This window comes from Gambusia affinis, linkage group LG13 (genome assembly GCF_019740435.1).
Source record: "Gambusia affinis linkage group LG13, SWU_Gaff_1.0, whole genome shotgun sequence".
NCBI classification, from domain to species: domain Eukaryota; kingdom Metazoa; phylum Chordata; class Actinopteri; order Cyprinodontiformes; family Poeciliidae; genus Gambusia; species Gambusia affinis.
In genome coordinates, this window is record NC_057880.1 from 6,194,967 (window position 1) to 6,210,987 (window position 16,021).

At 40.0% G+C, this 16,021-nt stretch overlaps 1 protein-coding gene across 1 annotated transcript in view; it reads left to right on the forward strand.

Moving 5' to 3' along the window:
• Positions 1 to 4,311: 4,311 nt before the first annotated feature.
• LOC122842731 (sprouty-related, EVH1 domain-containing protein 2-like) overlaps positions 4,312 to 16,021 on the forward strand; it is a 41,550-nt gene continuing 29,840 nt past the window's right edge. Inside the window, exon 1 of the mRNA XM_044136874.1 lies at positions 4,312 to 5,033. Coding sequence (XP_043992809.1) covers positions 5,008 to 5,033 — 26 coding nt within the window. The 5' untranslated portion in view covers positions 4,312 to 5,007. The remainder of the gene's footprint in view (positions 5,034 to 16,021) is intronic.

Sequence of the window (16,021 nt, forward strand, 5' to 3'; positions counted from 1 at the left end):
AGCCACAGCGAGAACCATTACCCCCAAATGGAGAAAGCATGGGACTATGGTGAACCTTCCCTGAAGAGGCAGACCTACTAAAATTTCTCCCAAGACTTCATCCAGGAGGTCACATAAAAACAAGAGAAGAAACAATTGTGTGACTGAGAGGTAAAGTTGGGTGACATCTATTAAAGAGGAGAAAAAAAATGCCGGCCGATGGATATGCATAAGGTATTATCTGTACAGTACAAAATTAGAAATGAAGGTTTATAAATGAATGAGTGAGACTTTTTGACTAATCCTAGCTTAGTGGTCTCCATTTCGTCACTGTTTTGGTTCCTGTTTATTGACGTGTCAAACTTGAGACTTCCTGTTTGCCTGTAAGCACACATTTGACAGTATGAAAAGTCGAGGCTGGCTGTAATCAGGCAAAAAAATACAACTCATTTCTACATGGATAGAGTGTGCACAACCCTACTGCAGAGAATGTCGTAGGAAACTATGCCCTATGCAGCTTTGTTGCTTTGTTCATATAGTCTTCTTACTTCCCAGCTGTTCCATGCACTTGTGAGTATTTTGCATTCAATTTGGAGGGGAAAATAGGGTATCAGACCTTTCTGAAGAGCAGAAACGTTTACCAGAAAAACACTGGATGTTGGCGTCTTTGAAATCTTCAAACTCAGATAAATAAAAAAATACATTGGGTGCTCTTTAAAACAGCCAAGTTTCAAATGAACTTGTAGCTGTGGTCTGGTCTGTATGTCTAAGATCGAGAAAAGTATTCAACCAGAATTGTAGCTGAAACCAAGACAAGAACAAGACTTTGGAAATGTGGTCCGAAGAACCACAAACCTACATTGTTAACCTTTTGGAAGTTGACCAATTCACTTGCCTGCTTGTAGCCTTCTTGCATTTTAGCTGTCTTTAATGGTATTCAAAAGTAATGTCATTAATTGTTCACAAGGTAAATATTGGTGAATGGTCTGTACTATGTGACAGGCTACTGGGGAGTAGCCATATCTGCCCTGTGGGAGTCTGATAGCGGCTAGGTCGTCATGCACCAGTACCACTGGACCCTCTGACCAGCAGGTAAAGCAGGTAAAACTTCTTATCCAAGAACACAACGACAGAGACAGACAGAGTGGACGTGGACTTTGTAAAAAGAATATTTCACGAGCTCCAGAGCACAAACTAAAATAGAGAAATCAGGAACACATGCTGGTGGCTAATTCTCCTCTGATCAGTTTACTGCTGCGGTCATGAATGACGCATCCAAATTTAATTTGCAAGTTAGATAAGCAGTCGAATTTGTCAATGCTAAAGCTGATTATATAACATCTTAAGTCGCATTCAACTCCATCTCAAAATGTAAAACCACATTGCAGGGTTCAATAATTCGCATCTCACGAACCATCCTCTCACACCGTACGACCTGATGCTCGGAAGCGACCCGGCTGCCCACATGTGTCGGGTAGTACCCAACACTCTTGAATCAGGAACTGTACAAAAGAAGAAAACTACAAAGCAAAGGAGACAAATGAAAGGAATGTTCAACTAAAACAAAGGCACTTCCTTGGCAATCATTGCTATTCTGTAAGTGTAAAAAAAAAGTTATTTTCACGTTTTGTTTTTGTGTTGGTGCATGTGATTCGGCTCTGCTTCTATATAATTTCCTCATGAGAGTCGATCAGATTTTCAAATACTTTTGATTTTTGTGCCACCATAAGATTATTGATCGGGAGCTGGTCGTGAGATGTTAATCGCTATATCAAACTTTTCCCATCTGACTTTCTTATTCTAGTGACTAAAAGTGATTTACGTTTCCAGACAAAAATTTATGATATTCCCATCCATTTTCTGTTCACCGTTGTCCCTAAAGGGGTCAGGAGGGTTGCTGGTTCATCTCCAGCTACGATCCAGGCGAGAGGCGGGGTCACCCTGGACAGGTCGCCAGTCTGTCGCAGGGCAACACAGAGACATACAGGACACACAACCATTCACACACACACTCACACCTAGAGAGAATTTAGAGAGACAAATTAACCTGACAGTCATGCTTTTGGACTGTGGGAGGAAGCTGGAGAACCCGGAGAGAACCCACCATGCACAGGGAGAACATGCAAACTCCATGCAGAAAGAAACCCGGGCCGGGAATTGAACCCAGGACCTTCTTGCAAGGCAACAGCTCTACAAACTGCTCCACTGTGCAGCCCCTATATATATATATATAGAGAATATATATCCCTATTTTATTAAATATTGAATATCTTATAAATCCACATCTTTGAATCGGCCATAGTTACCAGTGGATACGAGCTTTGTTTCCTTTTTTTATGACACAACAAACATAAAAAAGTGCAGGTCATGCTTTAATATAGTTTTAAATAGTGATCAACAAGCTCGGCATTTATTAAAGTCTTACCTGCTTAAACACAAGTGTACAACTATTGTGTTAGGATATGTAAGGAAGAAAAAGAACAAGCTACGTTATTTGGGTGTACAATGGATCAGTCACCAGCAGAGGGCGGTGCACCATCACTGTTTTACCCTAATAATCTCTACGCTTTTTTTTTCCCGTCACACAGACATGAACCTGAGAGGAAAACAATGTTGGCAACTGCTCGGGTGGTTGGATTGAAAATCTGACTGGATTCTTAGCCAACAACGTGACTAATCATTTAACTTGTTCACTCTTTAGCAGATCAGTAGATTTTAAAGAGATCAGTCCAGAGATTGTTTTAAACAAAGGTAATACAGGATTAACAGAACTGTTTACTGATATGCTAGTAAAACGTTAACAGGATTAGCCCGGAAACTCCTTTAATCACGTTGTGTTTGATCAAACATGCACTTACATTGATTGTTTAAGCATAAATGAATAATAGTTTGTGGCTCTGATACTCTAATTCCTTAAAAAATGAGAAATTTGCACCAAACTACGGAGGTCTGAAAGGGCCAGAATTTTATTTGAACCCCCCCCCCAAAAAAACAATTATAATAATAATAAATCTGTCAATGTTTATTCAAAAGTCCCTGAATTAAAAACATATTAACAGCATAGGCAAAGTATTCAAGATATGCATGATGAATAGTCATTTTATTAAATATATTCATTATTTAAAATGTATTTTTATTTAATACCCCTTTGTTCCACGGTGGTGTACGACAACACATCACAAATGAATCTATTAGCGAGTCTCATGTGTCAGTCAGTGGGCAGGGCTACTGATCCCAAACTATGGTACAACGGCTTCTTTTACATGTACTGAGAAGTGGCTGTAGTAATTATTTGCAAGGTAAATATGAACAAAATAACTTTGATGAAATGGTTGGCAGGTGACCAGGAACATCAGTAACTTCTGAGGTCAGATATTTGTTTCTGGTAATGACATCCAAACACCGGCACAAGTTTGAAAGCCAGCGGGATCTGCTGACTTTATTAGCTAACAAATCATCCAAAGTACTAATAAACTAGCTTTTACTGGAACTATATCTAACTTTTAAAAGAAGAGCAGCCATATAAAATTTTGATGTTTAAGTTCTTTGACGTCAAACTGTTAGGTTTTAACATCTGTGTAGCTGAACACATAACACTGTACTCTTTAGTCAAAAAAATACCCAAAGGATAAAAATATTTTAGTTCTTTTTTCCGGATTAACATTCTGGCTGCCACAAGGATGTTTTATGGATAAACATCCACTGCTGCTTACGGCCATAGATGAGAGTAATCAAAATCAGAAACCTCTGATGGTCGATACAAAACAGAAAATACACCCACCATTGGAGACATTGCAGTAGAGGAAAAATTTGACTTTAATAACATTATCATAAAAAAACAATATCGACATGTCGTGTTTTTTTTTGTTTTTTTTTTTAATGAGATGCAGCTCTAATAAATTGTAAAATAATTTAATTGAATTCATGTGACTTTAGGATGTGCTTGATAGATTTTACATGTAATTATTTTTAACCAAATAAAGTTAACTATCACCACAAAAATAATTACAAACATATTTATTTATTTTAAACTGCAATTTATTGATTAAATATAAAAAAAATGTATTTAATTATATATTTATTTAACCTTTGCATACATTTATTTCATTTAGAAAATTTTGGTACTTTGGGCTTTCCATACTTAATCGCCTTTCCACAATTTCCCACTCAATAGTATATCTTTTAAGACCAAGCTTGAACTTGAATTAAGAGTTTTGATATGAGACATGCCCGGATTTGAAATCAATGATCAAGGAGTGCGTGAGTGTGTGTAATAGGGAGGGAGGGGGTTGTTGCATTTATCAAGGGCCACTATAGGCCACAGCTTGCAGCCGTCTTGGGCCCTCCACCAAAATGTAGCACGACGTCACCGCTTCCGCCCTGCTCCCCTCTCCACCCCCAGCCTCCCTCTCTCTCCTCCCCCGGCGTCGTTGGAGCAGCTCAGCCGCCTGCAATCCAACATGGAGTAGTGAGAGATGGGGCTCTAGCGGGGCCACCCCTCGGCAACAGCAGCGAAGACGCGCTTCTCTTTTTTACGCACAACTGGAAGAGGAGTCGTCGGTGAAAACATGCGCCTTAGGACTTAAAAAAAACCCGGAGCGTGTGTGAGAGGGAGTGAGCGAGCGAGTTTGCCCGCGCGCGCGCGCGCGTGTGTGTGTGTGTGTGTTTGGAGAAGGTGGGGGGGTTAGAGAGAATCAGAAGCTAGATTCGGCAACCGAAATTGCCAGTGCAGCCTGCGTTTATCCACTGATTGGGTATTAAAGTTCCAGACGGAGAAGAGGAGGTCCTTTATTTTTCCTTCTTCTTCTTCTTCTGTTGCGATCCAGAAGAAAACAGCGTGGCTTCAGTGGAGGAAAGGATTTCAGGAAAAAAAAAAAAGGGACTGTCGAGGGCAAAGCCTGAGAGCCGACACTCGCACAAAGGCGCAGGGGGGATTTATGCGGAATTGGACACAGGATCGGAGGTGAAAGAATGACGAGTGAAAAGTATGCAACCGCCGTGGTACATTACCTGAGGTGAAACGAAAAAATGATAGAGGAAACACACCCAAACGAGTAAGTAATGCAGCTTAAAGATTTCTCTTTCCCCGTGCTTATAAGTTCCTTGGAGCAAGTTGGTGGAATGTGCAAAACTCTCCTTGCAAAGCTATACTTCCCTTTTAATCGTAGCCGTTCGTGTCTTTACTGCGCCTTTAATGCAACGGCTGCGTGTGCGTTTGTATTTATTTATTTTTTGTTTTATTTTTATTTTTTACGGTGCCCCCCCAACCCCCCATATTATTATGTTCCAGAAAACAACCTAAAGAAGGCGAGAGAGAGAGGGGGGGGAGAGAGAGAGAGAGAGAGAGAAGAGTGGGAGGAGGAGGAGGGGAATAAGCGTGGGTGGATCGGAAACATTTTCTGAAAGGATCTCAAGCGAGAGAGCAGCGAGTGAGGCCCTGTTGCAACGTAACTTAGGAACTCAAACACGCCTAAGGAGCTGCGCCTTTAAATATATAGAGAAATACAGCAACGACAGCGCGTGTTACAGTGTAACGGCGGGCGGCTGCATTTCTCTTTATGCCCCATTCTCTCTCTCTGCTGTTTGGTCACATCTGTGTGTTTGCTTTCAACCGAAGGGGGAAGTCTCACCGGATAAGAGATATCCGATATGCCCCATCCGCCATCTCTTTCTCAATCGCCCTCATTTGCATAGCCTACCGCGCTCCATTCATAAAAAAAAAAAAAGTAGGCTATATGGGATTGTAAACGACGGCTAGCCTTCAGAGGCGAGAGAGAGAAAATAAAAATAAATAAAAAATCCAGCGTCGGATTCAGGTTGATTCGAGTCGTCGCGGCTCGTTTCTGTCCGCCACGCGGGCTCGTTCGCCTTCTGCGAAACGTAGCTCCGTGTGTAGGCCCACAGCCCTGTTTACACGGCACCAATGGGTCTGAGTTAAAGCCGAATACTTACCCCTAAACAGCTGTTTTCATATTAGGCGACACATAAACTATACTAGACGAGTTTTTTGTTTTTCTTCCTCTCGTCTGAGCTAGGCTGCTCGGTGGTAATGCCTGCCCGTGCTGATTTGTTGGCGGGGGCTGGAAGGGCGAAGGGCACCGGATGGGGGGGATGTTTGCGCTGCGGTAGCGTGACGACGGCTCATTCATAAAAGCCCTCTAACCTTCAGCGAGTCCCCATTCATGCCTGTTGGCCGTGCTGTAGTCAGCACAAGCCCCGCGTCTGGGTGTCTGTTCCCCGGTCTCCGATCCCACAGGGAAACCCGAGTACGTAACCTGGCACCGGTCGGCACTGTTAAAACGAATCTGGGGTGGGGGGGTATTGAACAGTAGAAAATAAGTTAAAATACAATATGCAGATAAAATTTCTAGTTTCTACTAATACTGGAAATTTACTAAATTTGGAAGTAGAAAATTACTGACATGTAGTAGTTGCTTTCACACAGGAACGTATTTTATAGAATAAAGATCAGGTAAAATTACTTCAGGAAGAAGAGTAGTTCAAAACAGAACACTATCAAGTCTGTTTTGAAACAAGGCCTGAGTTGGTGTGATGGTTTTTTTTATGCTAAGATATCCTTTGGCGAAAATAAAATGTATTTACTATTGCTAATGTCACAAATTGATCAGGGTTTCAACATCACGCAATGTATACAATATGCATATCCAGAAGAAAATATTGGACTGGAGTCAGTGTTAGCTAATAATTTAAGCTCTCCCTGGCCCTTGTAGTTTAATACAACACAAAATGTTTTAGAATAAAAAGAGCTAGGTAGGTCTTTCTGAAAACAGCCAGAATCCATTTATTCAATAAAGCCATGTTGTTGAGATGGATAGACTAGTTATTATCTGAGGTCTATTTGCAAAGTAGAAGTACTTTTTAAAAATTATTTATCCATTGCAAGTGATATCTGTATCGCGACATTCACATATTGTGCATGTTTTTGGGGAGTCGTCTTGCGTTGTATTTTTTAATTACTTCCTGCCTGGAATGGTCAAAATTCTTCCAACTTATATACAACACAACCTTGAATTGTGAGTTAGCTTACACACACTGTCTGTGTTTTTCATGACCGAATGTATTTCCAAAGAGCCAAACTCATATTTCTTGTTTGTGACAGAACAGTGTAGTAGCCTTCTCTCAGTCTGCTGACCAGCAGTGCGCAGCAACAGGTGGGAGGTGAACACTATGAAACTTTGTGCTCTGCAGCCAGAAAAAAAAAAAAAAAGTTCTGGCACTGTACTTGGAGTCTCATTAAAAAGGACTTTACCTACAGATAGAAAATATGATAGAAGTTGTATATGGTTTTGGAACTTGGTGCATCTTGATACTGGTCAGTAGGCATATCTACTGGAAAGGATGTAGTTCTTACACAACAGGAGCAAGTCAGACAAATCACCTTGTCTCCTCAGTGTATTTACTTCTATTTATTTAGTAAATATTATGAGCTTTAATCCAGCTGTAAGTAGCTTGGCAACATGAAATGGTGAGAACAAACATGCTAGTAAGCTAAGCTTCCTGATGTTAGTGTTCATAGAGAACCTTAACCATGGTTGTCATGGAAAAGTAGGTTTTAATGCTACCTTTTACGTATTTTAAAAATCTGTTATGGTTTTGATAACATTTATTTTCCTGAACGCTAATGCTAAAGAAAAAGATCTAAGTGCTGAGCAGCTTCTTTAACCTTATCGTAGGGGTTGCTAATTATTTTTATTCATGGTTGTTGAGAAAAAACTTAATGTCCACCTTAATGGGAGATATTTTTTTAATGGTTTCAGTAGCATTTTATGCTAAAGCGAGTTTAATATCAGTGCGGATGCTAAATTGTTAGCAAGTTATAAACCAAACTTCTTAATCCTGAAGCATTCGTCTTAGCTGTGGCTGTCAAGGAAAATGTTTACATCTGACCACCATAGAATTTATTTGAAATCTGTATTTAAATATTAACATTTAATGCCTAAATTGCAAATCAGTTCTTGTTTCGGTTTCTTTTTCACACTCAGGGCAATCCACATTAGCAAAAAAAATAAATAAATTTATAACTTAAAACCATTTTTGTTTAAACAAAATTGAGAAGTTGGTTGGAATTCAATTAATTTAACCATTTTTATTCAGAGGGGTTGATTATATACGTATCACCATCTGATATTTGCAAATTGTCGCATCAGTTTTATTCATTCAGTTCTATCAGTTTTTCTCAGTGTACCCGTCTCATTGGGCTGCACAGTCCCACGGCTGATTCTGTCCCCACCAAGTCCTACGGCGAGACAGAGGCCATACATTTGTCACAATATATTACAACAACAACAAAAAAATCTCTCCCTGAAGCTGTCGGGTCATTTCCTGTTGCAGACCTTTATTTATGGCCTTGCTGTAAGTCGTGTTTCTGATAAAGTTCGCTTTCGTCACTGATGTGCAAAACCAAGCCACACCCTGGAAACTTTCAAAGAACCCGGCTGGGTGACTTTGTATGGCAACACCAGTGCTGCTTTTGCACTTCCACCCTCACGTCTCATAATTGTTTAAAAGTATTTTAAGACATTTCTGTCTGAACCATTCAGCTACAGTTAACAAATGTTTACTGTATTTAAGCTTCTGGAAATGGTTACCCATAACAGATCCATTCAGAAAAAGGTTTGAATAGTTGACACAATTCTTCTGGATTGAGATGTCTTTGGTCACCAGCAGTGGAACCAAGAGTTTCATAGCAATCACGTGGGGCTGGGCATTTATCGTATCGTTTATCATTTATTGTGATACATTTCTTGTCATGATAAGAATTCCAATTTATAGTTGCTGTGATAAATTTCAATTAATGATGTTTAAAAGCTGTCCGAATTATCGGGATTGATAGTTTTACTATTTTCTCCACTGTTTGTTCAATAAAAGTACCAATAAATATGGCTTAATTTGAAAATTTGATTAAATGCGGTTACCGTGTGGAGTTTAGTGACAGAAATCACACTTCTTTATGTGACCGGTGTTCTAAAGTAGCACATTACAAATGAATATGTTTATCAAGACCGTTATTGGTTTTTGTGGGGCCGTGGTTGCCGTTTAATGTTGTCACAGCCTGACACTTGTCACATTCATTGTTTATCACAATATTACCACAAAATATTGTAATAAAACAGTATTCAAGCCCATATCGCCCACCCCTACAATCACAGGGGCATTTCGTACCAGATTTGAGTTGATGGGAGTTTTCTTTTGCCAAATGGATGATCAGTGTGAGGATTTACAGCAGAGTTGATGACTCAATGTAATAAACTGTTGCCACAAGGTCATCAAGGAGGAGGGATTGGTGCAAAGTTTGTGACTGGAGGCAGTCGTCTTGGCTTCCTTTGACTGAAAAGTTTTTACCAACTGGCATGATAAACTAAACTTGTTTTAGAACCAGAGTCAGATTAGAATATACTGTATATTACTGACTTAACAAGCTAGTTTGATTTCCGTGACCCGGTTCTGATTAATGCAGAAGCTTTTAAGGCCGTACTACGGTGCAACTTTTGGCCAAGTGTTTGGGTAAACGTCGTCAAAGCATCTCATGTCCAGCTGAGGTTTTTTATTTGAAGGTCATACTGACTTTTTTTCACATGACTGTGAAACCACAACCCTGACGACAAATACAAACGCGCATAACCACTTTGAACCACTTTGGAAATATATATATATATATATATATATATATATATATATGTTATTTATTAATTTTTTTAAATATGACAATATATGCAGTGAACAAGTACAACTCGTAACATTAGTGTACTCTCATCTTGTGAAAGGTTTTTGTCTCCCTGTTGAATGTTATCTGTTGGGCTGAATTGTAAAGGAGAGTCTGAGTTAATTTTATTGGAATACAGCAATTTAATAATAATAAAAAAATTTAAATATAATTTCAGTATCTGTTAAGATTATTAATGTGCTTTTTACTGTTGGTTGTAGCCTTGCTATCTTTATCTTTTTGGCTGGTCGGAAGCAGCCGTCGTAAAAATTATCTATTTTGTGTAATGCGGTCTCTTTATCTGAAGTAAAGCCAGTTATGGGATTGATGCCAGGTCAGGACATAAAGACACACGTATTTATACTCGCGGTGTCACGCATTTCTTTTTTGATGTCAGTATTCTGTAACAGTTCTCAGTCTCTTGCCGGATCAGCGGTTCATTATCTGCCTTTTGTTGTGTTGCCGTGTAGTTGTTGACGGGTTTATTTATCACCTGCTTGGGGTGTAATGTTGACAGATTTAATGTGTTATCTTTATCATATCCCAGGTTTGGAAGTTCCTCTTCTCTCCTCAGTTATTACTCATTTTAAGGGTCCATTGCATCCCCCCTGCCCCCTGCACACAGAGAGTAACACTATGAGCAGAGGATGTATTGATCTGGTTTGAGCTACTGCCCAGTCAGCATGTGCACAGTCAGTATTGGACAGGAGATGCTCGGTGACATTCAGCTAAGGTCGACAAAGAGTTGAAACCGAATCCGTCCCTGAAATGAAAAGCAGTCACGAAGTGGTGAACGCAGCAGCGAGGAGTCAGACGACCTGTATGTTCCCTCTGCAGGACTGTCCTGTTCCCCGTTTTTCCAACTTAGCTGAATCTGATATTAACGTTTCAATAAACCTGATAGGAGTGAGAAAGCTCATCGCCAAAACCGGACATAGATGGATGATTAAATGATTCACCCCTTTTGGAAACTGATCTGATGCTGCAAGCCACTGTTGACAGAAAGTCATAACAAAAATCCCATTTGTAGTTTCCAAGAAGACTTGTAGGGTATATTGTAGACAAAAATGCTCTTGTCAGATGAGCCTAAAGTCCAACTCTTTGATCCAGATTTTAGTTTTCAATGCATGTTCATGCAGCAGTACGTAACTTTTATTTTAGAAAATATATACATATTTTTTACACATTTGTTCAAATTATTATGTCATGACGGTATAAGTCAGTCTGCAGCTGATTCACCTCAACATAGACTGCCAAGAGGTCCAAGGCTAGTTAGCATAGCTACTGATGACGAAGGATACATGCTTTTCCTTTTCTGTTAGCAGTGCTTACACAAGCATGATTGGCAGCTTTAGGATCCTCCTCCTGGCTCTGATTGGCTGTTGTTTGACCGGGAGCGTTGCATTTCTTCAGACAATAGTAGCAGTGGGAGGTGGAAGAGCGGCGATTTTTTCACAGATTGTTTGTCTCATGCTACACCATCCTGACATTGTGACAATTAAAAAAAAAAAAAGAAGAAGAAATGGTTTTGTAAAAGTTAGATTTAATCAACATTGTCAATATAAATGTACTCAAGTTAGCTGAAACAAGCTAATTTTCTGTAGTAACCGGAGTTTATTCACGTTGTGCTACAGTAGTTTGGACACAAACTACTTTGGTGATGCTGTTAACTTGGTTCATAAGTATAACATCACAAAAAGAAATGTATCTAAATGTCCAAGTTATGGGGTAGGAGCAGAAAAAATATTACTGAACAGAACAACAATGTACTATGAATCAAACGTTGATGGCAGCATGTGGGAAGTAGAAACACGTTTTACCTGCACAGTAAAACACTGCCTGCAAGAAGGCCAGTCTGAAAGGCTATAAATATAAAAATATAGCCAAACATTATTCACAAGTACAACCAGGAAGAAATGAAAGAAGAAATCAAGAGAAGGGGTCTGCATTATAAAGTCACATGGCTGCTTTCAGGATGTTCACCGACAGATATGTGAACTATTTTTACTACAGAGCCCATTCTGCGTCATACGAAACTGCTAATACAACCCGGTTGCACATGCAGACAGAGATGTGTGTATCTAACTAATAGTATGCAACTAATAGTGTATTTGTTTTACTCCGAACATGCCGTTCTGTGGATGGAGGTGGTGTCGGCATCATGCTGTGGGGGATGCTTTTGTTCAGCAGGTACAGGCAGACAGCCAATGAGAAGTTGGATGGCGTTAAATACAGAGCTGTGCAGGGAGGAAGAAACCGTCGTTCACATTGCTGTCAGAAAGATTTAAACTATTTTGGCAAATGAATGTATGCGCCGCGGTAAAAGTTAACTTTTTATTGCAGCATATTTTACCTTTTCCCCCTTCAATTTTCCATTACAGATAAAACAGTTTATTTGGGATCACTTGTTTTTACAAGCTATAAAAGGCCAAAAAAATGTCGAAAGGTTCTCGAAGCACACCTTAAAGTTTCTGTGACCTGAACCGGTACAGGTCTATGGAACATTGCAAAGGCACAATCACTGCTTTGTCTCTCTTAATGTCTCGTGGTAACCAAGTTTGTCAATCTGGGTTAGATATAAAAATCTAGACGAGCCAGGAAGAGCCTTAAAGACCAACGACTTGCATGAAGTCAACGCCGCTGTTACGGCGTCACATTTTTGCCGTGTATTTAAAGACGCGCGGCTTCGTTTTACACTATCTGCAGCTGGTGAAGTGATGAGTTGCATTGAACGGTACGTGTCAAAATCAGACGCGTAAACACATACGCTTCCTTTGCAGACCCCTCGGTAATTTTTTTTAACGTTTCTGTACTCCCCCTCCGCTGGTGCACGCGTGCACGCACGCATCACATGGAACAGATGCTTTTCACAGCGTTTCCTGTGTTTCAAGGAGAGGCTCATCGCTGCTTGCTCTCCGGAGCCTTTAGGCCATATAATGGTCCGAGCTGTTTATATCAGGACACCAAACAATGGACCTGGATTGTTTTCCTCCCCTCACACCCCCCCCTCCCTTTTTTTTAAATCTCTGCTCATCAGCTGACTGGATGACCAAGATTATAATAGCTCGAGTATTCATTCACTTCATCGTGTGTCTTTCCCCCCTGGTGAACCCGTATGTACGACGACTTGAGAGGCTGTTTGCAGATAACTCCCATTCTTCTCCCCAGTGAATGAACTTCGTGCACTTTCAGTTCTTTAGCTAGTGTGACACCACAGTTAGCTCGAGGGCGTGTTGGTGACTTTAATTTATAAGGTGTTCAAAGCCGAGGAAACATTCCTTGCACATATTTTTCTTCCCCCGCCCCCAACAGTAACAAAAAGAAATGGTTTATTTGTCGGCTTTAGAGCTCGGTTTTATCATCAGTGTTTTTAGCTTTTCATCTCAACCAAAAAGTCCTTGTGTTAATGTTGTGGGGGTTATTAAATTTTTAAGGGCAATGAATCATAACAGCAACGCTAACCATTTGTTTTTACTGCTGCTTTGGATACGACTTCACGTCAGCTTGTCACTCTAGTAATGGCTCCACTTCAGACCCACGTGTTGCTACGTTGTAACTTTCTACTTTCTGTTTATGCTTGTCATCAAATTTTGTTCTCATGTACTTAGCCATTGTGTTTCTGTTTATTTCTTTTAGTAGTTGAGCATAGGGTTGGGTCTTTATCAGAGTAAATTTTTTACCATGACAAGTTTTTGGTTTATCATTGGCACAATAAATTAAATAACATTAATGTTTAAAGAACCCATTTTATGCCTAGATGTATGAATAGTGTGAAATAACAAAAATTATTAAATAACCAGGGGTGATCTACTGCTGGTAAGTGCTGAGTAGGCAAAGTGCTGGGCAAAGTTTCTTACAGTAGACAGAAAATAATTTTAGTTTTCTGTAGGTAGAACGAATTTTGTTCTTGACGTTTCCATTTTGTACCCAAATGTTCAAAATGGGTTTAATCATTTGGATGGACTACAGTTTACCTCCTTAACTAACAGTTGGTGGTAGTCATGTGTTTTCAGAAGAAGTCATGCAAAAACTACAGTAGGTACAGTATACACAACTATTTAGCTAATGTTTATCTCGAGGCCCGGTCTTTGCGATGCCGCTGGAAAGCTCCAGTTGAAAGGATTTGTTTTAGGAAGAGTTAGATTAATTCTAAGAATGTTATGTATAAATATCACATGTTGTGAAACATGATTCCAACCTGCAACAAATTCGGGTGAAGTAACATCTAATATTTTTGTTGCTTTTCATGCGTAGCTGCAAAAATCCCGACGTGCCTCGTTTGGGGAAGCCCTGAGCGAACAGGCTTCCTAGTGTTCATCATGCAAATAGTTTTCAGTTGGTTGGATGCGCCACAGTTTGTCCAATTACAAGATAAACCATTGACATCTGACAGTTTATGTAAACGAAGTCCACCTGATCAAACACACCTCCGGCTGACATTGTGTTGGACGTCCGTCAAAGATGCAAAGAGGATTAGAAAGGCCCCCCACCCCCCTCCGCTCGTCACCTTCACTCAGCCCAAAGCGTTAAGTCGAACCAAGAATAAGCGGATGGGAGGCTTTATCGAGGGTCTGTAAGAGGTTTAGGACCAATCAGCTTAGTTTCAGTAGAGTTCGTGTTAACTGGAGGGGCTGCCACTTTTGAAGTACAGTTATAAGAGCAATGCTGCACAGAGGTGTAAAAGACAGGAGTTTGATTTATTTATCAGTGTTTTTCACTTTTCAACCTACCTAATTTATGAATTGTGAAGCTTGTTTATGCTCCGAGCAACGTTTATAGTCATGATGAATTTGTGACGTGTCTTTGAGCACGCTTGAAAGAAAATACCCGAAACCATTCAGATTTTTAAAAAATGTGTAGAAGATACTTTAAGCTTTCTCAATAAGGAATAAATCCCAATGATGTAACTCTAAAGATGCACTGGTACAATTTTGGATTAGATTTTTGTTTTCTCTGTTTGGCAAAGCTTTGATCTGCCAGATTTCTTATTGAAAACTATAACGGCACATAAAAACAACTTTATTTTAACCTTTCTGTTTTGAGCGCTCATTATCTATTCATATTAGGAGCAGTAGCAAAATCCCAATCCATTTTGTGTAAGCATTGGGAGTGACTTGCATTGTTCTGGTAACAATCAGAATTCTGAATTGTTGCGTTGCTAACTGCTATTAGCAATAAAATCCTGTAATAATTTCTCTGTTTTATGTGTTAAAGCACAAAAAGAAGCAAGTTTTCAAGTAGATATTTTGCATCCACAGGAGCTGTACCAAATGCTAATCTTCAGGATAAATAAATAAATAAATCTGACTTGTGAGTATAAAGTGAACACACCGGTCGTTGTAAAGCATGGTTTTACTCATTTAAAACAAACAAAATGGCTACAGATGACTTTTTTCAGCATATTTTTTTTAAGCAATTAACACAGTTAGGGTTAACTGTGAAATGGCTCCTTGTGTGTTTTCCCTTCAGAACATAGACACTATGTGGTTGAAAGCTTAAAGTTAAAACATCTTCTTTCCTGAATATTTTCTCTTTCTTGCAGCCCTAATGATCTACAGGCTAAAGAAGGAAAATCTACTTCCTTGAATTAGCTTCTTATATTTTTCTGCTTCCTGCTTCCATTACTAACACATGGCTAACCAAGTCTTCTTTTCACAACTTCCACACTGAAGATCAGATTCTTTGACTTCCCCAGCAGCCTGTCAGTCGGGCGACCGGCCGATCTCTGGTTGCATCTCTAGTTATTTCCATTCATCTGAGGACGGTAGCGTCTGTTTGCAGAGCTGTTGAAAATGTAACTCTGTTGTAGCATAAAATAAACCACTGCAGACGCAGTGTGTGAAAATATGCGAAGGAGAGCTTCTGTTTGGTTACTTAAAGACGACGACCGAATGCCGTTTCCTGCAACTTCAACAAAAAATGTTTCCAGGAATGGTTTAGTCGCCTTCCTCTGCAGATCTTTAACTACCCTCGCTGTTTCGGAGGGAATATAGACCCATAACGATCGGTGACTAATTGATCAGAGCGCCCTCACTGCTTTCGCGCCGTGATTGGCCAGTCGGGCATGGCGTGTTATCCGTTAACGCCGCTCCCATATCAACTGACGCACTGGGCCTAAGCAGCGGCTCGAGCCTTGTGCTGGCCGGACATGTGAACGTTCCACATAACTGCGGCTGATTGACAGAATGCCGATCAGACTTCCCCTCAGGAGGCGCCCGCGTCAATAGATGTGAATGAATTCTCTTCACCTCTCCCCCAAGTCCCAACCCCGCACTTCCTGTTTCTCTGAATGAGAGGTAATAAAATTAAAAAGATCAG